The sequence below is a fragment of the Sceloporus occidentalis genome, unplaced genomic scaffold (genome assembly GCF_023333645.1).
Source record: "Sceloporus occidentalis isolate IW3139 unplaced genomic scaffold, rSceOcc1.0.p SCAF_3, whole genome shotgun sequence".
Lineage (NCBI taxonomy): Eukaryota > Metazoa > Chordata > Lepidosauria > Squamata > Phrynosomatidae > Sceloporus > Sceloporus occidentalis.
The window spans coordinates 92488777-92516705 of NW_028316983.1; the positions used below are offsets into that span (position 1 = coordinate 92488777).

The following is a 27929-nucleotide window of genomic DNA, read 5'->3' on the forward strand; positions in this document are numbered from 1 at the left end:
CCCCCTGCCATCCCCCATCACCCCCCTTGTACATATGTAAATATTTAAAGTTTTAGTGTTTTTTATTGTTAGGTGAAAATGGCGCAGGAATGTGTGTAGGGGTTCACTTTAAATTCCAAACTTTCCACAATTCTAGCAGCGCATGTGTACATGTTGCTCTAGGGTTAGGGTTACGAGCATTAAAATAGAGTGCAGCTGTGCCGCAGCTTCCACAGCTGCCTCGCATCTGACGCTGCAATTAAAGCCTGACTGCAAACCGCGCATGTTCCGGGACCCCGACTCATTATGCGACGCAGCAGACACGGAGGTTTTAAATGGGCAACTTAAATTAGCGGCGTAACAATTCTGGCGTATCGGTGCAGCAGCTTACATACGGAGAGGTGCACGTACGCCGCTTATCAAAAAGAAGCGGGAAAAAGCGGCACCTTTTTAATGCCGCTTCTTCCCGCTTGGGGCGTGCGGGCGGCGCGTTCATGACGGCATTCAGGTAAGGCCCGTCTAAAGGCTACACCTTCATGACGTCATGAACACACCCCCTTTTGCCCGTCTGTAACCCGCCTAAGTGTTCTTTGTTATTTTAATGGTGACTTTCTCCAACCTGGATCCCCCCCATAGACTGCAAAGCCCATGGTGCAATATCAAGAGCAATGCACTGGGTTTACTGGTTTTGGGGAAAAGCTCCACCAAGCACTAACTCTCTGCAGGACCTTATAGACTGAAGGTTTCAAAGGGTTTTTAAACTGGACAAATAATGAGAATAGCTCTTCCCTCCCCCACCCCCCAAAAGGAAAGAAAATCAGGTTGAGCACAATTACTTCTTTATTTAAAAAAAAAGAAAAGGGTAGCAGTAGAAACCAACAGGATAGTCTATACTCAGTGCAAGCTGTTTCCCAAAGTAAAAGAAGGGAAAAACAACACAGGTGCTAAAACCTCTACTCCTGAGCAACCTAAAGGGGCTAGAGGGTTGTAGTTGTGCTTAGGGGAATACAGATTTACTCACCCTCCAACGTGAAGAAGAGTCTAGGTCTGGATGTCTCTGGATGTTTCAGTATTTGTCTTGCTCTGCCCCTTTGCCTATATTTAACCATTCCCTAACTTGAAAATGAGTGAAGGGGATGCCTCTGGGTAGGGCATAAGATGACTATGTTGTTCTATGGAGGGTTCAAAAACAAAAACAAAATCACATGCTTAAAAATGAGGAGTGCAAAGTTTGTGTCTTTTTAAAAAGCGCAGATGTAAACATGCCCTCTGAGCAGTGATAATGACTCTTAGATGGTCTTGTGGGGGGATTGACAGCAGTGAGGTTATATACATGAGGCTAAGCCAATTAAGTATAGACCCTTTCCAAATCCAGATAGGGTTGCCCAACATCTCTAGGAACTGCACAGTATCTCACAATAGGGGTGTACCAGTCTGATCCAATTTGGCAGGTCTCCATTCAGTGGAGGTAAACTCTTGTGTTTGTGTGTGTTCAACACTGATTGCTCTCATCAAACTATTTCCTTGTCAACAGGAAAGGCAGGTTGGGGGAAATTCCAGTTTGCACTTTGAATTGAGACTTGACTTGGATAGGGATCGAGGTTGTCTTGTCCTATGTTCCAGCATGTCATCTTCCAGTGCATATTGACTCTGGCAATAGGCAGCTCCCTGCTTTATGCATCAAAGTCTAATATTCATATTTGTTGAGCATAACTCATAACAGTCTGTGGTTGGGGGGATTCCAACAAGTCTGGCTGTCCTAAAACATGAATCTCATTGGATAACTTGATCAGTTCATTTTTGTCAGTGATCTGCATCTCTTCTGTCTCCCACTCCCACCCTGGTTGACATGCACAATGTTCACTTACTCCTGTTGAAGGTTAGTAAAGAATAACACATTTATTTCAGCTAGAGGACAATGATCTAATGCAAATGGAGCAATAAGTGACTGGCTACAAAGATCAGTCAGTAAATCAAAGATGTAGAATTCTTAATTAGAAATTCCTTTAGAGCCTCTAAGCAATTCTTCAATAAGTGTTGTAAACCCAAATAACTGCATTCTCTCTGGGTCCCATTTCCTATGAGGAAGAATGATCTGCAAAGATCAGTGGCTGAGCACATAATTTGTCTACTTAGCTCAATGCAACTTATTAATGAGAATATTTGACAGAGACCATAAGTAGGGTGGAAATCATACCTATTTGCTCCAAATTCCAATCTTCCCAACCTTTCGAAAGTGTATGACTTATAGGAGCCCTGGTGGCACAGTGGTTAAATGCCTGTACTGCAGCCATGATTGCGAGTTCAATACCAGTGAAAGGGCTCAAGCTCAACTCAGGCTTGCGTCCTTCCGAGGTTGCTAATATGAGTACCCAGATTGTTGGGGGCAATTAGCTTACACTTTGTAAACTGCTTAGACACTGTTAGTTCAGTATGAAGCGGTATATAAATGAAGCTGTTTGTTTGTTTATGATCTATTGAAGAAGAAGATGAGTGAAAACCTGGGTGGAAGCAGTGAGAAGAGAAAGCAAAGGTACAAAAAGGGATGGGGTGAAAAAGAGTTTTCACTTAGACTGCACCCACACCACAGAAATAATCCAGTTTGACACCACTTTAACTGCCATGGCTCAATGCTATGGAATTGTAGGACTTGTCATTTTGTGAGATATTTAACCTTCTTTCTCTGAGAGTCTGCTACCACAACAAACTACAAACTGTGCATTAAATACCAGCCAGTGTTGCTCACAGTCTGCTATTCAAAGACACACAGAAACAGAGAACACATGGTTGTGTTTGAAAATTAATACCTAAGTCTTAACTAAATAAGCTATTCCCAGATGAGTGAAATGAGTGGCTTTTCCTTCCTGATTAAGAATATGGGATTTGTATGGATGCACATTTATGTTTTTGTTTTTTTTAAACTGGATTTGTAGTGGCTTTTAGTCAAACACAACAAATGACACATTGGCTGATATGGGACAAGGAACATTTAATCTAGCCCACCGGCTTTTGCCAAAAGGTGGATGCAGAGGAGAACTTAGTCCCTCACACCATAAACTCTGGGAGGGAAGGAGAAAGCTGAGTAAATATCTAGACCCTCTGCCACTGCCCTGTTTCATTCCTCCAGTCCAGGCCAGGATCTGTCTTCCCCCCACCAATTCCATTCATTTTCAGTTACCCCAAATCCAGCTCTTCAGTTGCTTGCCAGGTCTTCTTCACTTCTGGGCTGCCAAAGCTTTTTCGAGCTTTCTCTAACATTGCCAAAATACTGTAGGTGGAGTAATTTGCCAGCCAAGAAAGGCATATGAGGCATTTCTTCCAATCCTAATCCTTCTCCTGAAACCTTCTTTTCTTCCTGACTTGCTGAATCTGTGGAACAAGAGCCATCCACACCAAGAAATTCCAATGACCTGAAAATAATTAACTTGTTAAAGTGTAGGATTTGTTGAAGGCAGATTAGGGGAGCCACCCAATGGATCAATAAGGTAGTGAATTAATTAACAATTTCAAAACTCTGCTATGAACACTACAGAATCCAAGGCCACATGCAGACACCCTTTCAGGACTTGAAATAATTGCACAGTTCTTATCAACAGTTATTGAAAACTCAGTGCTTTATATGAACATTCATATTATACTTTTTTCTTTAAAATATAGTTCCCTTTCTACCTTTCTTTCAAACCAAAGGGTTTTTCCCAGACACTTGATCATAAAATATATTGGAGACATTGACTTTAAACATGGCTAAATCTTTTACTATTTAATTTAAAATTTACTAGTCATCACACTTATCAATAAGGTGGAATGGTGAACTGGTAAGTTGAAAAGCACAGATCTGGGTGAGATATATAAGAAATGCAGTGATTTTCAATGAGGTTTGCTGACATATTTAGCTACCAAACATCAGGTGCATTAGTAATTTTGTAGTTGTTGTGTGCCTTCAGGTTGTTTCCCACTTACAACAAACGAAAGGAATTAAGTGCAGGTAAATCAGTGATGTGCATGCACATGTGAACCTAATGTGCTTTCTTTGTTTGAATTTCAGCAATACTAATGAAAAAAACAAGAATTAGTCCACAAAAGCTTACTGGCAGAGCATTCATGGACACTGCATGCTTCTTGAAATGAATAGAGAGTTAATTTCCAATTGACAGCTTTAAGTTCACATGCCTTGGGGAAATGGGTAGGCTGTTAACTGTGAGGTTAGTTGGAAATAAAATTCAAAAAGTACATATAAGAATATGCTGGCTATTTGACGCAATAAATTAAATGAATGAATGAATGAATGAAAATAAGAATAATTTTTATTAACAATAGCCATTCACAAAATAGTTGCTGAGTGATAGCACAGAAGTCATCACGCTCATCAGCTGTGAACATGTATGCCTGAATCCTATTAGTGAGTCCCAAGTAGAGTGTTCAATCAATAGTTCAATTGTCAACATGTAAGTAAGTATCACTGATTCAATGGTTCTACTGTAATTGGGAGTAGCAACAGGATTCAGGCCACAGTATGGTGGTGGTGATGATAAAAGAGCAATAGCAGCAGCATCGATAAATAATAATCCTCAGACTACAGAAGATGGAACTGGATCTCTTCTACTGATTTCTGTTTTGTTTGCAATCTGTCTTTTCATTTTCTTTGTTCAAGAACTCCATGACTGATGAAATCTGAAGAATCCCCTCACTATTTTTAATGTTTCTATTTCTAATATAACATTTGTCCTTTTACATATCTATCATTTTACATAGAGGGTGGCCTGCTCATCCTGTGTAAAGTGCAGTAATGCACTATCCTGTGTAAAGTGCAGTAATGCACTATTGACAAAGGAAAGGAACAGTTATGAATACTTGATGTTATTGTTATTAGGTCTTACAGTAGTATTGGCCTAGTAGACACGGAGGCAGTGGTCTGGACCCTATTAGTTATTCCCTACTAGAATAGACCCTTTGGTGCAGTACAGACCTCCCCTTTCCCCAGAGGATTGGGGCCAGGGCAACCATACTGGCAGCCCAGAGGCCACAATCTGGTGCTTCTCTGTGGCCTGGAGAAGGAGTGTCCTTGGGGCTTCATGCCCCTAAACACCCCGGGAGCCAGGGCCAGGGGAGAAAGGGGCTGCTTGGCCCCTTTCTCCCTGGCATCGTTCCCACAGCTGTTTCGTGGCTGTGGGAACGAGGCGCACCCACAGAAGGAGCTTCGTTTCAGAGCTCCTTCGCACACTGTGCCTAGGCTGCCCTAAGTGGCCTGGGGTGGCACAAAGATGTCATGCCTGCACCGTGCCATTTGGATGCGGTGTGGCTGTGATGTCATAAGGGCGACACCTGTGTGCACAGGGCACCACCATTATCACGCCACCATTACATGCTAGGGTTAGGGACCATGCGGTTGCCATAACCCTAGCATGGCGCAAGCACAGCGTTTTAGCGCCATGTGTACCAAGCCGTTGAATCAAATGTGGAATGGTAAGTCAACATATAAATAAATTCCATGTATTCAATGGATCTACTGTAGTTTGGACTAACAATAGAATTTAGGCCAAGTTGGCATTTGAGTCAGATTCCTTTGTCTCTCCTATGAGATCTACTGTTTCTCGTTAGTATGTATTGCTCTCTGTTGTCAAGTATAGGCAACCTTCCAAAGCCAGTAAAAGGGAAGTTTTATTGTCCAGGATCAGCTGTCAATCACTAGTGATATGTTTGAGTGGTTTTAGCTTGGAACAATAAGTGGCAGCTGGTATTGTTTTGATTTCTCTTCTGAGTTTGTCCTATAGCTGATGGCTCCTGGGTCCCACTCTGGCCCTACTGATAGGATTTGTTTTGCTTCCCCTCTCCCACTTTATTGGGTGCATATGGTAGTATGAGAAATGTTGTCAAACTTGATTCCCTGTTCAATGAGCCTGAATAGATACAATTGCATTGCACATTTGGCTGTTCTTTGTTCGTTTAATTTATATCTTTCCTTTCTCCTTGCACAGAACCCAAGGTGGCTTACAACTCATTAAAATCAAGGCACAGCTACAAAAAAGTATTTTTAAAACAAACAAACAAATAAATAAACATTTCTATTTCAAAACACAAAATTAAAAAGTTTAAAACACATTTTAAAATAATACAAATGATAAAAGTGTGGTCCCATTATAAAAGCCTCTTCTTCCACTGGAATTATGAACCAAAGCCCTGCCTGAATAAATAAGTCTTTGTTTGCCTGAGGAAACAAAGAAGGAAGGGGGCCAGCCATACTTACCATGGGAGAGAATCCCTCAACCTGGGAGAATCTTTCAAGAAGACAATCTCTCATGTCCTGACCAAGCAGTTAAAATTTGGTGAAGATACCAAATATTGTTGTGTGCCCTCAGGATGGCTTTCACTTATGTTGCTTCTAGAATGAGAGTCCCCCAAAACATCAACAGCCTGCTCAGGTTCTGCAAACTCAGGCATGCAGGGGCTATTCAGACAGCCCAGAAGAGCTGCACTTCTTCAGCTGGTTGCCGCTGCCCCGATCTGGCCTTTCCAGGATGCAAAAAGGATCCGCAAAAGGCGGCTCTTTGTTGTGCCCTGGAAAGAGTGCCATAGTCGCGGTGCCATGGCTATATTATGCTCCTTTGGTGCTGCATCATATGGACACAGTGCCGGAGGAGCACCATGATGCCGTGCACCATGTGGAGTGGCACATGTCATCATGGCACTCTGGGGGGAAGAGTCGGGGCATGTGTCATCTGGAACGATGCCCGACTCTGTCCCCAGGTCGGCCTTAATGGCCGGTCTGAACAGGAGTGTCGTTTCCTTGATGAGTCTTCCTCTTTTCTTACTGTCTTCTTTTTACTACTGCTGTTGTCTCCGAGAGTTTCTTCGCCAGTGTTATTCCCACTTCTGCTTCTGACAAGTAGTGTTCCCCCACTGCACTGAGATGTTTGACTCATTTAGCCTGGCTCCTCATCAAAGCCTTTGACTTACGAGACAGGTTTTCAGTTGAAATGTTATTCTCAACATGGTCTATCAACTCAAGGGAGCACATGAGCCCACCACCACAAAAAGAAAGTGGCATGCTGGAGCATTTAACTCTGTGTGTGTACGTGTGCCTTAAAGTCGCTTGTCAACGTACAGCAACCCCATGTATTTCACAGGGTTTTCTTAGGCATGGAATACTCAGAGGTGGTTTTGCCAGTTCCATCCTCTGAAATATACAGTAGCCTATGACACCTGGTATTATTGGCAATCTCCCATACAACCAGAGTTGATCCTGATTAACTTCCAAGATCAGATAGGATCTGGTGCCTTTGGGGGTTTTAGCTAACTGCACACATTTGGCAATAGCCAATATATTTTGTGGATTATTAAAATAATATATTTTTGGTGGGTAAGCAGGAGGTAGAAGCTGAAAGCATGTCTATACATGTATGGACTTGTCAGATTTCTGACAAAAAGGAGTGCTGATCTGTCCCTTATATAGTTGCAAAGTAGTGTCCCCAAAGAACCTGTTGCATGGACTAATGTATCATGTAAAGTCAGATAATGCAATCAAAAGAAAGACAATATTCAGAAAGTACATGCTTTCTCTGTAAGATTATTTTGTATCTGTGCTAGCAGATACAACTACCAGTACTCTGGATATTCTAGTAAGGGGAAAAGAAAAAAATATCATCTCATGAAATTCATCTTCAGAATAAGAAAAGAAGTAAACCAAAGAAATAAACTACACTTGATTCCAGGACCCCTAAAGCAGACTCCTATGCATAGAAGGAGGTTAACGGCAACAACAGTGGAACAAAGACTATCTTCTTGAGGAAAGGAGGAAGTAACTTCAGGAGTCATGAAGAAAGCAAAATATGGTCAAAAATACCCCAGGGACTAAATGACTGCCCAGTGCCCCCTCCCCTTGATTACTTAATATGTGAGTTCATGCTTTTTTACTCTCAATGTTGCCATGATGTTACAGTGGCATTCTGTAAGAAATATTGAAATCAGTAATGATTTTTGGGGGGCTGGGTATGTTCATGGTTTGTAAGACAGATACAGTATTTGTATTCAATTCAAACATGTGCAGCATTGCATAGGTTGCATTCATACTGAAGTGCTATTATGCAGACAAGTACAGTTTCAAATAAAGCCTAGATGAGTCTTTTATTCATGTCAGCTTCCTTTATTTAATTAGGTTTGTTGTGTCGTGCAATAACAGGGCTCATAATGAACATCATCCTGGTGATTTCCCTGAATGGTTTGGAGAACATGCTCCAATAAACAGAGATTTAGGCATGCTAGAGTTTAATACAATGACCCAGGAGAGAGAAGGATTTTATTTCAGCAACCTCTTAGGCAGGAAATTAGAATCTGAAAAGCTGAGCACTTATGAAGACAGCATCAGGAACTGTAGATGAGAAAAAACAGACTAACCCTGGAAAGGCATGCACCAGGAGAAAATTGGGGAAGAACTTAAGAGGCTAATTGTGGGAAAGCATTGAAAACAATTTGGATATCAAAGGGAAATCTGTTGATTTGGAGAAGCATTATGTGTCTCAGAGAAAAGCTTACTGGAGCCATTTTTTTTCATCTGACCCAGCGCTAGTGTTTTTTCCCCTGCCAGCTTAGAAGATGGCATGTGGAAGATTAATCCATGTGCAAATGTCATTCTTGTGGAATTGTAACAAAAATAGCAGGAGGGGCATTTTGTACACTTATTTTAAGCTACCATCACTGTGGAGATGTTGCAAGCACCTGTTTCATTACAGGAGGTATTGATTTCTTGTATTTCAGTTTTGTAATCATGTGTTTTCATTTTAAAGGTCTTTGATGCATCAGATTTTAATTGGTATAATATCAACATGCAGCTTGAATCACATCCTCCACATGCAAATTATGGCTCAACATAGTCTCAGGGTAGAAAGGAATTACTCTGGGATAAAGGTAGTCTTACAAGACCCAATTATCTACTGACTTTATGGGAAACATTGTTTTAACTGAAATGAAACTAGAAAGGAGAATTCCGCATCTGCCTTGTTTATAAAATTCGATCTGCCAGCTATGCATTTTCAAAAACAAATGAAGCTTTTAAAAAATTGATCAAAGAACTTTATATGGGTTTGAAGTCCTTAAACTCTTCTTTTTGAAGATATTTTCAATAACAAATACTGCTGATAAATATTTATTAGAAAAAATAATCTAGTTTTTAATTAAAAGTGTATTAACTGTTTCCTACAAAGATTTTGAACAGTAGCAAAAAAAAAAAAATGCTGCTTGCTGTCTCTGAAAATAATAGCATAATTACAGGATAATTGCATGACCTCCTTCCCACCCTCCTTCTTTTCGTAAAATAATGGCCTTGAAGACGAAAGTAAGCCAGAGTACTCCTCATTTAGAACTCATTATCTATATGCCACTAGGAAAAGTGGTGGACAAGATGAGTATGATGTATAAGCAGCTCTCTTTTGATAATTATCCCTAGGATCAAGGGTGTATTGTCTGTTGTTGAAGAAATTCACATGTTAGGCTACCATGGCTGATAATCCTGCCTCCTGGTCATAGAAGGATGTCATCTAAGATAGTGACCACCATTATGGAAGTTCATTCCATAAGTTACTGATGTGTTCCCCAAATAAACACTTATTTTTTGTTATCTGCGGGGTGTTATGACCACGGGATCTAGAGTTTGGAAGAAAAGAGTAGTGTTATGGACATCATTCATATTGTGTTGACTTCTCTGGACAGTACAGTTCTATGCAAGTGGGATGGGGGGCACAAATCTATGGTGGAAGGAAGACCATTTCCTAATCCTGACAGGTTCAACATAGGATAAAATTTAGGGTAAATATTTTCCTCTTCCTTTCTTTCTCCACCATTTTAAAAGTGCCCCTTAATTTGGTTTTTCTGGGAGCTTTCTTGGAGTAACAATAGCAGCAAAACTTGCCACAGTCACCCACAAAGAGCTTGTATTTTCTGTGTGAGGAACTCATGAGAGAGGAAAACACTGTTCAATATTGGCTTAGTTCTCCTCCTCAGGTAATCTTTTTTCTTTTCTTTTTTTTATTCTAGGCCCTTCCTTCCTTAGCCTAATCCTATGCTTCCTCCAAAAACCTATCCTTGCCCCATGGGAAAATTAGGCATTTTCCTCCTAATTCCAGTTCCAGAGTAGAAACAGTACTCATGCATGTGAGTGTCTTCTCCTGAACAGCCTCCCCCCCCTCCACAACCCATTATTATTATTATTATTATTATTATTATTATTATTTTGAAAACAGGCTCCTAAAGGCTTTAAAAAATGAACGAAGAGCTCTAATTGTGCCAAATGCCCAATAGCGCACCCAGAGGGTTAAGTGGTGCTGTTGGCAACTTTGGAACCAAATGGTTTTCAAAGGTGAGGGGCATAGTGAGATGTATGGCCCTCTATGGTCCAATTGGGAGGTCAATGGAAGCTCCCCACCCTTTGCAGTTGCTCACCTTTGATTTATGCCATAGCAATTATTTATACATTTCCATTCATAGATATATATTAGCATATGCATGTAATATATAATGTATAGATACATATAGATATACATTATCATAAGCAAATATTGCTTTGGTGATTCATTTCCTTTTCTTTCCTGGCAGTGTGTGTGCACACTCTAATATCCTAAGTAGAGGTAAGATCTTTCCTTGCTCACAGGTATCTCTGTTTTGCAACCCATAATAGAACAGTAAGCAGAGTTCATTGGTAAATATTCTGCTTGACCAGCAGAAATCAGTGAAACCCCACCTGTGCATTCCAAAAGCCAGCTCTGGAGAACTAGAAAACCCTTGGGAAGCATGGCAGATGGCCACAAGGGTGAGGGGAAAGAAGTATAGTTTTGAATGTTCCTCCAGTAGGTTTTGCCCGCTTGACAAATATACATAGCACTAAGAGCTGTTGAACATCTAAGTTCTTTGTCGGAGGTATATCAATGCACAGCAAATCTCTAAGTCATAGTTGTCGTCATCATCACCGTCATCTTATTTATTTGTACACTACTTTCTTTGCTAAAACATAGATTCAGGAAGGTTGATGTGCTTCCACATATTAGAGAAAGTACTGAAGAAGGATAGTTTAGTAAAGTGTAACTGATGATTAGGTCGTAGAGCCCTTTTGTGATCCTGACTAGAAAGAATAAGTCAAGAGTAATACTGAGCCAGACCAAGAGCGTCTGTCAGGAGGTGATGCAAATGAATGGTGTAGAAAGCTTTGGGTCAAAGGCTAAATGCCTTTGGATAACTAACTACAGACTGTTGTCAATAAATACACTGAGGTGAAAAGAACTTCCTGGCTCTTGTGATCTTTTCTGGACTCTGAGATGCAGGATGGAACAGTTGCTGGGGGCAACAGTCCTGGCCTTGGCAACAGTTGCATCAATACAAATGCACTTTAATCTGTTTATTAAGCTAATACAATCAGGGAAAATAGACAGGCATTATGGTGCTAAATTCATAACTCTTCAAGTTGCCTAGCAACGAGCTGTTGGGTATATGTTATACATCCTCTCCCTCTGAAATGTTTCAAAATGCAGCTAAAAAGATTTTTAAATTATATGGTACCCTCAGTTTATGAGCAATAAAGTACTAAAATACAATGCACTTGTGGTGTGCAGTACTGCTTTGTGCAACACAGTGATCTGTTAAGGAAACAAGGACTGGTTTACTATTGGCAATGGTGTAATATTTCAATTGCATATTATCTTGGTATCTCTGAAGTGAAAGCTTTTTTTCAAGCTGTTACCAAGGTCAATGCTGTCTAACCTTGATCACTGTCATTTTAAATATTTAATCTAAATATCCCAGCATAAAATAATAAAGAGCCAAGCAAAAGATTCATAAATGAAAATATGTGAATGAATAAAATATTGGCATTAGAAAATGGTTGAAACTGTCACTGTATACACATGTGAAAGAGGAATGGTAGAATCTGAAGCTCTGCCTATAGATGAAAAGAAAACGTACTTAAAATTTTAAAAGTCTTGCTTTTAATTCGTTTTTCTCTTTGCAGGCATCAATGGTAGCAAAGTTACTTTTCATATCTTATTAAAATGGAACACGGAATACACAGAATCCATTAAAGTCCCTTCAAGTCTGTTGCAGAAGAAAATCCGCACATCGAATGCCTGATTCCATGTCACTGACAGGTAGAGAAAAGAAGAAAAAACCCTCTGCATTTACCATGGCTATGAACAAGATAAGAAGACAAATAACTTATTCTGATCACATCACAGAATCATAATATAAATCAGATAAATTATATATAAATGACCCCCCCCCCAAAAAAAAAACCCACACCAATATCTGTGCATTGAAAGGGGAAACATTGGAGTCTACTAGTACAGTATGTCTATGGATGGTTTGCAGTAGTTGTCAATTAACAGCAAGGCTATCCAGCTCCTTGCCAGCAGTGAACCTTTGTGTGAAAGCACAGTGAATTTAGTTCCTTTTACTCCCAATAAATACATTGAAAAGTGCTGAGCATAGTCATCTGCTTCCTTAATAAAAAGGACATAGGACATCCTTTAAAGCAGCACCTGATTTATTTTGGCATGATCTTTCATGAATTTCATTCCACTCCTTCATATACACTTATGGGATACCAATATATTAACATTGTTGCATAGTTGTGGATGTGGGATCAGAGTGTAATACCATAGAGAAAAGTGTGGGTCATGGCCCTGGCCATAAACATGCAAATAGTTGTGTAAGGTGGTGCATATTTCTGAAGCAGCTGGCTCTGTAGATCTCACATGGGAAAGCAATAAAATCTGCTTATCTAAATATATTTATTTCAAAATTTTCATTACATGTGTACCTGTGATTAACTTCCATACGTTAATATGTGTAATATGCCAAGAAGCTGCTGTCTCTGTTCATTCTTCTGTTAATGGATTGGGATTCACGAATACATTCCAATTCATTTGCTTCTTTTTTTGCCATTCCAATGAGTTTTTATTCTGATTGATTGAAATCTTCCTTCCTTTGAAATGTCTATGTTCCAGAGCAGCTTCTTGAAGACTGTTTAATTGTGGTGTAGTGGTGTGAGTGTTTGGCCCTGGAGTACAGACTTCAAATCCCTGCTCAGCCATGGAAACCAACTGGGTGACCTTGGGAAAGTCACACACTCTCTCAGCCTCGGAGGATAACACACACCCTGAAGAAACATGCCAAGAGAACCCTATGGTAAGTTCACCTTAGGCTCACCATAAACTGGAAATGATTTGAAGGCAAACCACCGCCACCACAAAGATTAAAATATTCTGCTACTATTTTGGGATATCCTCCTCCACCTCCTCATTTAATTATTACAGTACCATCAATGTATAATGTTCATGTACATCAGTGTCTGTTTATCCTATTTTTTAGGCTGATGTCTGACTGCCCTTGGTTTAGATAATGAGCTAGGATAGATCCTGTGAAAGTGTTTGTCATTATAAAAGCAAATTGGTAACAGCTTTGTATACTGTTGTACTTTTTAAAAATAGTCATCGCTTTAATAGAAGTATCAGTAATAACACTATAACATCCTTACATCTTAGGTATACACACAAATACATCTACATACAGTACATATGCGCACCTTTAATAGAAGTGTAAGCAGTAATTTCACGCTGGTCATGTATTCCAACAGTATGATTAGTTACCCTTTGTGTTCTACACTTGATAGCGCACACTGTTTTGCTCTGTGTCATTGTTGCATGACATTCCATTTGGCACACAGTTTATTTTTAGATACAAGACTATCAAAGTGCTTTTTTGTTCTTAGTGGGACTGTCAGTGCTCTTGAACAAGGAGTCATATTACCACAAGAACTTTGTTGAAAAAGGAAGAAATATTGAACAAATGGGGAACTATAAATCCAGACCAACCCAAACTTGCACTGGTAATTAAACTTTCTACTTTAAAAGAAATATACTATAAATGCATTATCAAAACAATATTTTCTAATTTACTTTGAAGCTCAAATGCCATTTTCTTGGTCTTTTCTTAATAGTCTAGCTGAAAAATAGTATAGCTGAAAAATAGTACAGCAGAAATATGACTTCCTTTAAATTTGAAAGGCAGGGGGATACCAAAATATTAACAGGTTTTTCCACCATTCAAAGATCATGTTCAGATAAATTTGTGTGTTTATCTAATTGAAATTTCATGAAAAAACATATGTCTTCATTCTCTTCTCTCAAGACAGAAAATGAAACAATTACTAACTGTCAAATGATAACTAAAAATCTCTGTTTTATGCTTTCATCTAAAATCATTTCCAAAGAAAGCAATCTAAAAAAATTACTGCACATATACAAGAAAATATATACCTTGATAAAATTCTTATATAAATTATAATGACCAAATTCTCTACCGTGGAGAGCTTTTCAAGTCTGTTTGAAGGGTATTTTAAATTAAGACACTTATATGACCCTCTTGCACCCTTTTTCTTTTAGACGAATGGAAAAAAAAGGTTAGTGAATCATATGCTATAATCATTGAAAGATTAGAAGATGATCTATTAATCAAAGAAAAAGAACTTGCTGAACTAAAGCATGTTTTCAGGTAAGTAAATAGACAACAAATGAACTAATTCTCTTTAATTTTTATTGGTTTAATGGAACATGCTTAACATCTCACTGCCTTGGACATTGTAATATATTGTTACGGTTGTTGTGGCTGCTGTATTCTAATTTGCCAAACTGCAAATTATGCACATTTCATTTCTGTTTTGTATAAAATATGAACTGGGTGCTTAAACATTTTAAATTACAGTCATTTTATATGCTGGTTAATCTGCTGCCATACTGCAGAATTAATGTAATTTGTAATTTGTTGTGGTACCAGAACTGTCTGACAGAGAAGACTAAACTACAATCCCAGAATTCCATAGCACTGAGCCATGGTAGCTAAATGGTATCAAACTGGATTATTTCCACAGTGCAGATGCAGCCTTAGTTGAACTATATGAATCTTGTTACTAGATTTGAATTGTGGGGACAAGCTAATCAGTTTAACCTTTGGTATGACCTGCTATGTGTGGTGTCATGGAAATGTATATTTGATTTAAAAAAAGGTAAGCCAGTCATTTGAAGAAAGTGACCAGATATGGTAGGTGGAAACAATATATTTTTAACAGCAACATTTTAAAACACCCTAATGTTTCAACTACATACAGTAGTTAGGGGTTGATGCTTGATCTTATAGGAGAAATGTAGTGTAGTGTGGAGGATGGCTATAAAATTGGCTGAACCAAGAGCATCAGAAGGGACATATGGACTCTTTCTTTTCAGGCTAGTTTTTGGATTCATAATTATCCAATAATATTTCTTATTTCTTTTAGAAGTTGCATATGCACCTTGCATGTCATAAAATGATGGGAGGATGGTGTGGTTAGGGTTGCCATAAGCCGGCTGGAGGCGGGACAATCCCGGGTTTTGACCACTAGGGGGCGTCCCTGCACGGTTTCCTCCTTGTCCCGGGTGGACGAGGTTTGCCTTTGCTGGCCCTTGCAGAGCCTCGCACATGGCTAATGAGGAGGACTTCCTCTTCCTGAGTCTGGGGCTGAACAGCCCGCCCCTTCTCCAGGCCTGAGCCTATGAGGGCTGGCAGGGGGCGGGGCTGTTCCAGCCCCAGTCTGCCCCCATTGGCCAGCCAGACTCAGGAGGAGGAGCTCCTCCTCTGTTGGGCTGGGCTGCAGCCAGAGGGGAAAGGAAAGGGCCATTTCCTTTGCCCTTTTTTGGTGCCAGGGAGGAGGAGGAGGATGAAGAGGAGGAGGAGGAGGAGGCAGTACTGTATGTATTTTTTAAGCTGTATTTTTTAAACTGCATTTTTAAAGTGCATTTCTAAGCTGTATTTTTTAAACTGTATTATTAAAGTGCATTTTAAAGTGCCTTTTCTGTGTATTTTTGATGCTTTTAATGCTAACATTTCTCCCTTGCTTCGACAATGATAGTGTGGTGATGATGTGATATGAGTCAGCTTCTGAAGTTGAGAGAGTGTCACCTTCCAAAGTGTGGTTTTGGTGTATTTTTGATGCTTTTAATGCTAACATTTCTCCCTTGCTTCGACAATGATGGTGATGATTATGATGATGGTGATATTGATATCAGCAAGCCTCTCAGGCATGGCCAATGTTAGCTGCTCTGATTTTTACAAACTCATGTGCAGTGAAAAAAAATCAAAGTCCCTTGACTAAGTACACACTTCTGAGACGTAGAGTTGGTGCAAGAAACCTGAAACGGCAAATCCACTTCTTGTGAAACCACTTTGACATGTTCAATATGCATAGCCATGTTAAACCATGCTAAGTGTTAAACTCAAGGGGTTTGATTATGGAATAAGCCTCTGAAATATGGAAGAGGCCATGTTAAGTAAAGCCACGTGAAGTGCCCAAATGTGCTGTTACGTGTGGAATGGAGGGGAATGGAGGGGGGTGGTTTGGGCAGAAAAGGAAGTCCATTTTTGCCATCTGTCTAGGAATAATGCCCAAATGTACTCCATTTTGATCATGCCTAAGAAACATGCATTTATATTAACATTTTTTTTTAAAAGCATCAATTTTTTTGCATGTCCTCCATTTTTATAAAATGTGTCCTACATTTGAAATCGTTGTCCTACATTTGTCCCGGTTTGGAGGTCCTGACTTATGGCAACCCTAGGTGTGGTTGGTTATACAGTAGAAACAGCTATTGCTGAGACATGGTGATCTCAGACACAGGACCTGGGGCAATGATGGCGGGGAGGTGAGCTTGAGTCAAGAATGGTGTTCAGTGTTGTTTCTGTGGGAGAGTCTAGATGTAACCTCTACAAAGGGGGTTTAGTATGGAAATGAGAGGGACAAGTGTGTTTATAAAATATAATGAATGAGAATTAAGCCCACCATGAATTTGAAATTTTGCACAGTTTAATAAAGCAAAGTTAATGCTTGCTATTCAGTTCTGACAATGCAAGTCTATGGACTGGATCGAATGCCGGTTACAGACCGGCACTTGGGACGTCCGCAGGACGTCCCATTTTAAAAAGGGGGCGTCTCTTCTAGACGCCCCTGGCTCTAATACGGACTGTGTCCGTACAATATGGCGCTGGCCGTTCCACACGGCCGGCGCCATCTTTACGTATCGGATGCTGTGCGTCCGAACGTGTCGCGGCACCCGTGACGTCGCGAGTGCGCCAGCGGCGCCTTGCGACATCATTAGGGCGCCGCAGAAAGAAGCTCCATTTTGGAGCTTCTTTTTTGCTCCGCAAGGGAGCTGCGCGGTGTGGCTGCGACGGCTCCCTTACGGAGCAAACGGCGGCGGCGGCAGACCGCCTCAAAGCGGCGGTCTATAACCCTCCTAAGTTTCTTAGTAAAGGTTTTGTGAGTTTTAACTATTGAAGCCAGGATTTCTGAATTTGGTATCCTGCTGTTTGTCACAATTTCTCACCATGTATAAGGAGAGCACTTAAACATCTTTTTTAAAAATACTATCTTGCTTTAGCCTTATTGTAAGCTGCCTTGAGTTCCATGTTAGGAGAAAGGTGAGTTATAAATTAAATAAATAACTTTACAGATACATAGGTGAGGTTAGGTTTGTAAAAGTACCTCATAGAAATTGTTTGTACTCGTTCACTCCATCAGGTCAATCTACCATTGCTTTTGCTGACACTCATTGGAGAACAACTTGGACAAGTCCCACTCAATGCTCCCCCTGCCAGGAGCCTACTTCCTTAGAAGCACAGTTACCATATGACCTCCTCCTCCTCCTAGTCCTCATAACTATCATTGCCTGCTTGTCTGCCAGACAAAGTCTTTTTCAAAATAATATTTTTATTAGGATCATATAATACAGAATAAAAGTATAATATAGAGAACAGTATGAAGAAAGAAAAAAGTGAGTAAGAAATCACAATAAAGAAATAAAAAGAATAACAAGAAATAAGAGTGACTTCCAATCTTTTCTTCAGCTGTTATATCCCAATCCTAATTAAGCCTCCTCTGTAAAAAAAAACAAAAACAAAAATTCATATCCTTCTGTAATCTATCAATATTTCATTAGTACACACTTAAAATAAAAATTACCATACTAAATATTGCCTTATAGAGAATTAATACAAGGTTAGGCTTCAAGGATCTATGCATTGTTAATAAATACTAATAACTAATTCCATTGAAACAAAATGTTTCTCTACTCTTCACGTTTCAAAGAATAGGCTTCATTAATGACTATCTTCACTTCCGTAAAATTTAATATTTAAACATTAAAATTAACAATTGGAAAATCTATTATCTACATTTTATAGCTACAGTTTTACAGTTTTACAGTGGTTAAATGCCTGTACTGCAGCCATTTAGTCAAAACCAGCAAAAGGGCCCAAGCTCGACTCAGGCTTGCATCCTTCCGAGGTCATTAAAATGAGTACCCAGACTGTTGGGGGCAAATTAGCTTACTTGCTAATTAGCTTACTTGCTGTTCACCGCTATGATCTTTGGAATAGCAGTATATAAATAAAACAAATTATTATTATTATTATTATTATTATTATTATCTTAAAACTTAATATACTTTGTTAAAACGAATTCTTTTCTCCTCTTAAATCAAACAGTAACACATGCTTAATAACATTTTTAATAATAACATTTTATTTTTCATCTCATTAAGATTAATGCATAAATCTATCTCCTATCAGTGCCATTTTAACCATGAACTTTATTAAATATATATGATACCTTAATGCAAGGTTCCCCTTCACAAAAAAAATGGCAAAATGCAAACTGAGGCAAACTTCCCACAGGTACAGTTTTGCTACCATTTTCCACAACTATCTCCCGCCGGCTCTCAACCACCTCAGTAATCAATTGCCAGTATTTTCTCCCAGTCTTATCCCTGATCTTTTTCATCACAGCTTCAGCATTTTCACTCATGATTTTAATATTTGCAATATTTTCTGTCATTGTAGCGTAATCTTCATTCACACATTTACAGGAAACTTCCTCTTTATTCCACATCATTGTTTCACTACCTCTGAAATCTCCATTCAAAAATTTAACTTCAGATTCATCATCTGATATCAGCACCACATTTTCAAAACCTCCAGTCTCATTTTGTATTCTGAGCTCACCATCAAGGCCCTTTGACCTGGCTCTTATTATTCTTATTTGTCTTATTTTATTAAGCACTCTAGAAAAAAAAAGGCTGTGCTGGGCTCCAAAGGGTGCCCCCTCCATTTTTTTTTAAACACAAACATTTCTGCACATTCAGAACTGCAGTGCCAAAAACGAGAGCCAATCCTATCAAGTCGTGTTGTTGCACTTGTTGTTATTTCAAATTCAGTACTTCCTTGTGTCAAAACAAATACAGTTTCTCATGATATCTCCATTTTATAATCTGTACATAATAAATCCATATTAGTTTATGATAGAAATCTAGTAGAAAACAAATCCATAAATCTTTTAAATATCCTTGTTGCTTACTCCTTTGATCACTGCAAGCTTTATTATTTCTATCTAAACTTTTGGCTGATAAGGAATACAGGCAAAATAAAATGTTACAGAAAGTCTGAGAACAGATGGATGGGAAAAGTCAGCTTATCCCTGGGTTCCCCAGTTTGTAAGTAGAACCCATTGTCCACACTGTTGGCTCCCACAACAGCCTGGCAACTGATGCGTAGTCTGCACCACTCCCCTTCTGTTGAGAGGAAGGACCCACCATAACAGAACATTTGCAGTTACAAGCCACATTGTGCCATTATTTTTTTCTGATTCCACTATAGATGCATGTGCATGAGTCCATGGATTGTCTGCCAGCAGCTTCAATCACTCTGTGCCACACAGCCATCAGCCCATTGGATATCCCACACATGACCCAATATTTTTGCCTTTTTTATTTAACACTTAGAGCTAGTGTGTTATAATGGTTTGAGTGTTGGATTGTGACTCTGGAGATCAGAGTTCAGTCCCCTGCTCAGCCATGGAAACCCACTGGGTGATCTTAGTTAAGTCACACTCTTAGCCCTAGAAAACCCTGTGATAGGCTTACCTTAGGGTATCCTAAGTGTTAAATAAAGAAGGCAAACATGTTGGGTCCTGTGTCTATAAAGAGCTGCTTTCCAGCCCTACAGGCATTGCAGATGGCAGTCAGGCCTTATGATGGTAAAACCCAATCCCGCCCCCGGCTTCCCGCATTTCACCAACCACTTTGTGCAATTTCCACAGCAACTGCTAGATCCTAGGGCCCTATGAGAAATCCCTTGGATCTTCCCAAGATCTAGGTACATATGCTGTTGACCAGACCCTACCTCCAGTTGATTTAAAAGCCATCACCACTTCTTTCCCTGTGAAGCCCTGCAAAAAGGGAAAGCTTCAGCCCACCATCTTCCTCAGAATCCTAATCTGTAGGACAGAAATTCAATGAGCAACTGGGCAGTGGCATCTTTCTCCATACCATGAGCACTCTCTGAATCAGACCAACAGAATGCTAAACAAATAGACTGCAAATGTGAGTAAGAGATTCAGAGATCTCTCATCAGTGAGAGTGTGCACAGTCAGCAGGTATGTAGTGGCAGTTGTTGTTGTTGTTGTTGTTGTTGTTGTTGTCTGCCTTCAAGTCATTTCTTGCCAAGAAAGTGACCATATCATGTGTTTTTTCTTGGCAAGTTTCTTCAGAAAGGGTTTTCTATTGCTAGGCTCTGACGAAGAGAGAATGTGACTTGTCCAAACTCACCCAGGAGATTTACATGGCTGAGCTATGATTCAAACTCTGGTCTGCAGAATCATAGTCCAAGATCCCAGCCACTACATCAAACTGGTTCTCGCAATGGCACTAGCCATTGATGAAACCCACCATGGTCTAGAATGCTGTGGTTCCCAAACTCTGGTCCTCTGGGTGTTTTTGGTGTCTCCCAGAAGTGCCAGCTAGTTTGGCCAACAGCCAGGGATTCTGGGACATGAGGTCGAAGACATCTGGAGAACCCAAGTTTGGGAACCACTGGACTAGAAACAGATAGGCAGATAATAAAAACACGAATCATCAGATTTTGTTTGTTGTAAGTTGACAATCTTAAGGGTGTTACAGAAGAATCAAACTTGCCCACAGGCTGGAGGTTGACATCTCCGTATTCATATGACTGATCTACTGCATTAGATACATGAATGTAATTATGCAGACTGGCTGTTCCACTGAGCACTCCTCCCTGTCTCATCTGGCCATTGATGCTGAACAATAATTACCCTTACCCTCTTTGACAGGAACAGCAAAAACGTCCCTGAGCTTCCATGAAATGAAAATCACTCAGTGCAAATCTTGTTACTGTCTTTTCTTAATTACAGTACAACTTTTAAAGATTACATTGTGGAATATTCAGAAGAGGGATAAGAGGTTCACAGACAGAGACAGGTTGTGGTTTTTAAAAAAGAAAAAGAAAAGAAAACCCCAAAATTAGCCTCTTGCCAAATTGGCAACATATTTAAAAATCCTACTTCCAGTTTGAAAAATGACTTGCTCTAAACTTTTCAAAAACATACCCCTTATCAGAAAGTAATTTTGGACACATTGCAAGCTGCAGCAATTTTCTGTGCCAAATTTACACTTCATTCTCAAATGCAAGTGCTGAATAAAATCTTGCTACAGTTTTAATTATTGCTCCTTCTTTTGCTTCACATTCCAGCCCTAAATCATGGTAGAGGTAAAAGAAGGGGGGAAAGTGTCCGGTCAAATTACTTGTAATATTATAAATGTATTGTTTATGTGTATATTTAGTTGTTGAGGAAAATCTTGATGACTACATATTTACTCTGCCAGTTTTATGTATTTTTATTAATGAAATCTCTTTCGCTCTCCCTGTCATCCAGTCCTGGAAACGAGGTCAGCGAGCACCAATAATGAATCATAAAACTGCAGATTCTGTAACTTTTTTTTTTTAGTATATGCTGCATTTTTTACTAAAATATGTTTGTATCAGGTGCAAATACCTCATATCATTTTTTAACGAGGCAGCGTAGCTATTTATCCTATTTGAGGGGCATCATATTAGAAATGCATTAGCCATAATGACTTTATTTTAATTACTCACTTTATTCACATACATCCTTAGGAGACACCATGAAATTATTAGGCTGTATTAAAATGTGCCATGGCATTCCAGAAAGTGTAGGAGAAAATTAAAAAAATAAATTGACTTTTGGATATCCCAATACTGAAGTGGCATTCAGTGGCTGGAGAGTCTGACATGGACACATGTGGCGCAATTAGTACAGAGACTGTAAAAAATTGGGAAAATTGCATCTCCCTCTTAAGGGCTGATGTAGCTTAAAATGAAGCACTTTTAATTGCACATATGAAAAATGGAAGTGCTGTACTTCATACTAATGGCACATAATAATGGAAGGTCTACAAATGTTTCTAAATGTGGCATAAAAAAACTTAAATTCCAATATTTCAAAAGCAAAGTGTAGAAATAACACTCTGAAAGTCCCTTCTTTTGATCCTCCTCTGCACATCTCATTTAAGAGAAACCATTACATTCTTTATCTATAAATGTTCAGTTGGTGCGGTTGCAGGGGTTTCAAACACTGTCAGAAATATATCAGAAATAGCCACATCTGGATATTTGGACACTACTCAATTATGTATGAACCAGAATCTTGCTACACAAACTGACTCTTTATCAAACTGTCTAGATCCAGAGCCAGTGTATTATAGCGGACTTGGTTTCTGGTAGACCAGGGTTGAAATTCCTACTTGGCCATGAAAGCTCACTAGATGGCCTTGGGCAAGTCACACACTCTGTGCCTCAAAGGAAGGCAATGACAAGTCCATCTCCCACTGGACAAATGTTGCAAACAAAACAAAACAAAGCCCACAATTACAGTTTCACCCTTGGATTATCATAACTTGGAAACTAGTTGAAAGAACACAAAAACAACAAGCTATATAACAAGCTTCCAGAGCTGAAAAAGAATGAGTAAATAGCTATTTAGGTGTCATTAATTTGTTTTTGGAATAACGTGGGCTGCTGCCACACTGCAGAATTAATACAGTTTGAATGCCACTTTACCTGTCATAGCTCCATCCTGAGATTTGTAGTTTGTTGTGGCACTACAGCTCTCTAACAGGGAAGGCTAAATATCTCACAGAACTACATGTGGAGAGGCACTGGCGAAGTGGAATATTCAGAGCAGCCAATTGGAGTCAGCCTGGCAAAAAGGTGGGGGACTGCCTGATGAGTGGCTATAAAAAGGAAGAGGAGCCATTAGGAGAGAAAGAGTGTGTCAAGAACTGCCAGAGGAGCAGATAAGAGTTTAGCCCTAGTAGGATTCAGATTCCTATGTAAGAGAGGAAAGATTTGAAAAGGAGAAATGAAGTCCAGTGATATTAGAGGAGTGTGTTCTGTTGGAAGAAAGTCAATGAGAGAAATTGAACAAAGTCACTTTGTAACAACTGCAGTGATTTATATATATTGTAATAACAAGCTTGGGAACCAACTACCTAGAAAGATACTATCATAAGTTCTGCATGTAAATAAAAGTTATTTTCTTCTTGTATGGGAATGAAGTAGCAAATCCAGTTTTAACCAAAGGATTTTGTATTTGAATTGACATTCTCACATATCTATGGGATATGTGTGTGTGTGTGTGTGTGTGTGTGTGTGTGTGTGTGTGTATGTATGTATGTCCCTGGCTTCTATTCCACCAAAAACATCTGAGGAAGTAGACTGAAGTCTACGAGAGCTCATGCTGCTACCTTCTTTCTTTTAGTTAGTCTCAAAGGTGCTACAAGATCTCTCTACATAGTGAGTCTACAGACTAACATGGCTATATCTTTGAATTATTTTCTTCTTTTTCACTAAGAGTGGCCTGAAGTGATGTATGTATTACATGAAAACACACTACCAAGAATATTAAAAACACTTAATAGTAGAGACACTTCAGTCAGTGGGAGGACCAAGGATTAGAGAGATAGTTTTGGGGGAAAGGAAGTCACAAACTATTTAGGTTACAACAAGAGAAGAATTGTGTCTAAGCCGGTGAATTTATGTAGATCCTCTGTGGTCCTTATTTTTGTTTTCTATATGTTCAGCAAGAAGTCTGCCTTTGCACTTTCTTCCTTGACCTTCCTTAGTAATTGTTCCAAGTCCATGATGTTTTCCATTAGTAGTATAGTGTCTTCCATATATCTTAAATTGTTGATATGCCTTCCTCCTAACTTCACTCCTCCTTCTTCTGAGTCTAGTCTAAACTTGCTCTTCATATGATATATTCAGCATACAAGTTGAAGAAGTAGGATGATACAATGTCGGCTTGCCTGCCCACCTTGCCAATCAGAGAACTATTCTGTTTTTTCATATTCTGTTCTAACAATAGCCTCTTGTCTGACCTACTGATTTCTCATCAGGACTACCAAATGCAGTGGCACTCCCATGTCTTTAAGAGCATTCCATAGCTTTTCATGATTAGGCAGTCAAAGGCTTTGCTATAATCTATGCAGCACATGCTGATTTTCTTTTGGAATTCCTTGGTGCAGTTTGAATGTTTGCAGTGTGGTCCGTAGTGCCTTTGTCTTTCCTAAACTCTACTTATACCTTTGGGATTTCTCTCTCCGTATATGATTGGAGTCTATGTTGTAGAATTTTAAGCATAATTTTGCTTGTGTGGGAAATTAATGCTATGGTCCTATAGTTGCTGCAGTCTTCTCTCTCTCTCTCTCTCTCTCTCTCTCTCCCTCCCTCCCTCCCTCCCACCCTCTTTTTTTGTGGATGAGGATGAATATTGATTTTTTCCAGTCTGTTGATCATAATTTTGTTTTACATATTTGTTGGCATATTTTAGTTAACACAGGAGTTGATCCTGTCTGTATGGATTGTATCAATTGAACTGGAATATCATCTATTCCTAGTCATTTATTCTTCCCAAGTTCTCTTATTGTAGTTCCACCTCACTTTCTAGAATTTGGTATTCATCTTCTTATGTTTCTAAATTCCATGCTTCTTCATTCCATGTGTCATTCTTTTTTTCATCTCTTTTATATAGCTCTTCTGTGTATTACAACCAACATCTTTTTATTTCTTCATGGTCTTGTAATTTGTTCTTCTTCTAATCAAAAGCATCCAGCCTTTGGTTTGAACTGTCCTTTGAGTTGTCTTATCTTGTGGAAGAGATCTTTCATTTTTCCTTTTCTGTTATTCTCTTCTGTTTCTCTGCATTGACTGTTATAGTAGTCCTCTTTATCCTTGCACACTAGTTGTTTAACACTTGCATTCATGTTTCTGATTTTGTTCTGTCTCTCTTTTGTTTTGCTTCTCTTCTTTCTTTGACTGCTTGAAGTGTTTCCTCTGTTATCCATTATTAAAAGGAACTGTTTTAGGTATTTTGAGAAATGGGCAAGTAAAGACTTACTGCAATAATAATAGCAAGAAAATGCATGCAGTGACCTCAAGACTATCACTGATACTGCTAACCTTTTAAAAGTAACTTTTCAAACTCTGTAAAACCCAGTCTCCTAAATTATATATCAGGGTGGGCAACTTTTATACTTTGATATACATTTAATGAATTCTCATATACATCATGCAGTGACCCTTTTTTCCTTAATCTCCTTTATCTCAAAGTGAGGTGGCAACCTATATAATGAGCATATGACAAAAGGGGCACATTTTGCAAGTAACTAAGACATCTAAATATCATCTGTGAATGTGTCATCAGTGTCAGTGGAGCTGAGGTTATTATATGCCTAATATGTACTGTAAAATGTGATTCAGTCTGAAATTATTTAGTAGTTAATTGAAAAAAAGTCCCTTTGTCCTAGGTGATTACTTTACTCTAAACCTGCTTGTTCAGCAGCAACAGTTTCAGAAAGCTAAATAAAGCATGTCCCTGAAAAGTCCTAACTGATAGGTTGTATTGATATAGTATTTTACCATCACCAGCACTTGAAGCAGTTATTGTTCTGAGTTCTGAGCATAACACACATGAGCCTTATGCTCATGTGCTCCTTTCTCTTTTCTTCTCTCACGTGGTGGAAATAAGACATTCAGAGGTTGTCTTTCTACTTCGTGATAATTAGTCTGTTGCACCATCAGGACCCAGAATGTGAACTAATGAAACCCATTAGTTTCAGTAAGCCAGCTTCAGAAACCATGGAAATAGGCCATAGTAAATGTTAGTTTGTCACCCCAGATCATATGACTACCATTAACCAAAAGTGATAGTAAAAGCTTCTGAATTCCTCTTTGTGACTGTTTGAGAGAAAGAGATGGGAAGACCTGCAGATTATTCTGCTCTGCATGTCACATTAAATCAGTGGTGGACAACTATCAAACATTGGGGAGGGGTGTTAACCCACAAGGGTCCTTGGGGATCTACTTGCCACCCCAAAATAAAACAAATATTTAAGAATTATGCACACACATGCACACCTACCTATACAGACATGGGCACACGCTCACCTAAGGAGTTTGGAAGATAACTGTGTCATGTTCTCTCCACCAATACCACCTCAGCTATTGAAAGACCATGATAGAATAGGCCTTTTAAAAAAAGGATGGGGAGATAGTAACTGGAAGTTACTTGTGGGTGTTTTTTTGACAGGATGTGACTCAGAGATGTTGAGGGCATACTGAGGCAAAACTCAGGCTACAGAGATAGAACATGTGGCACTTGGATCACACTTTCTCCATCCCTGTATAGGATTGTATAGAAGAGAGCATTTCAGCAGGTACTGCTTGTCACATAACCATGTAACAAGGAACACCTTTTGAAATTCCCTCTTCTACGCAACCATTATACGCAACCATTATATAGATATAGAAACCCTCTCCAATTTTTACTCTGGCAATCCTACCTGCAAGTAAATTATAGTTTGGCAAGATGTCTAAACATAGCCACTGTTTTCCAAGATGCCCTTCCCCAGATGCAGGGAAGGTTTTTAGGTTGGGCTTCTTCCCAATATACTATTTTTTCTATATGCAGAAAGAACATTCAGACATATAAATCCCTCCAGTTGAAATCTGATGTGGTACATTCAAGAGAAAGTTGTATCATGCAACATTTTTGTTGTTCTTAGCTGTGTTCAAGTTAACATACTCCATGTAATACCAATTTGTCCAGCTGAAAAAAGGGAGCAAATAAAAAGTACAGGGAAAAAAAGTGGAAACAAGAGCTATGACCAACTGAGCATAGAAGAAGTTTTATTTGAAAAACAAAGGAGTGGTTTTGGAAGGGAGATTGTTGCTGTTGTGTGCCTTCAGTCATTTCTGACTTAGGTGACCCTAATGTGAAGCTATCACAGGGTTTTCTTGGCAAGATTCAGAAAGGGTGAGGATGAGAGCATGTGACTTCCTCAAGGTCACCCAGTGGCTTTCCACAGCTCAGTGGACATTTGAGCCATGGTCTTCCAGAGTTCTAGGCCAACACTAAAGCACTACACTATTCTATGTCTGTCTGAGGAAGAAAAACTGAGGGAAATTTATAATAAGATGGACTTTAAAGTAAAAACTAGAATCTGCACAAGCCTAATTTTAGGGGGAAATCACAGTAAATTCTTCCTTTTTCAAATGTTTTCCCCAATGAGAGATAGTATGCTAAAAGATTAAATCTGTTGTCATGTATAAAATATTTTTCTTTTCCTTTTTTTCAGCTCTGATGAAGCCTTCAGCAAAGTTAATTTGAATTATCGTACAGAAAATGGGCTGTCTCTTCTGCATTTGTGTTGTATTTGTGAAGGTATGGTTTTCAGCCTGGATGCTTTATAACCCTCTTATTGGCATATTTAATGATTTTGATTCTTTGTAATAAACATCAGGACTGTTATTATTTTTTAAATCTGTTTGTCTCTGGCAGCATTCTTGTTCAATCATACATAGGCATTAAGTGGAATGCATTTTGTTTACTGTAAAAAGTGGCTTAACACTCTTGGATGAGATTTATAAAATGAAATGATTATATTACACAATAATAACTGTTGTCCTAAGGCGAGAAGGGGAACACATTTCAAAGAGTAACTAGAATAACT

The 27929-nt window shown here is 39.1% G+C and overlaps 1 protein-coding gene across 2 annotated transcripts in view; it reads left to right on the plus strand.

Moving 5' to 3' along the window:
• LOC149316419 (serine/threonine-protein kinase TNNI3K) overlaps window positions 1-27929 on the plus strand; it is a 255250-nt gene that overhangs the window by 26871 nt on the left and 200450 nt on the right. Inside the window, exons 1-3 of one of the 2 annotated variants that reach the window (XM_089515449.1) lie at window positions 13764-13843; window positions 14400-14508; window positions 27555-27640. In XM_089515449.1, coding sequence (XP_089371575.1) covers window positions 13804-13843; window positions 14400-14508; window positions 27555-27640 — 235 coding nt within the window. In that variant the 5' untranslated portion in view covers window positions 13764-13803. Of the gene's footprint in view, window positions 1-13763; window positions 13844-14399; window positions 14509-27554; window positions 27641-27929 lie in introns of those variants that run through there. The other variant, XM_089515448.1, reaches the window with a different exon arrangement.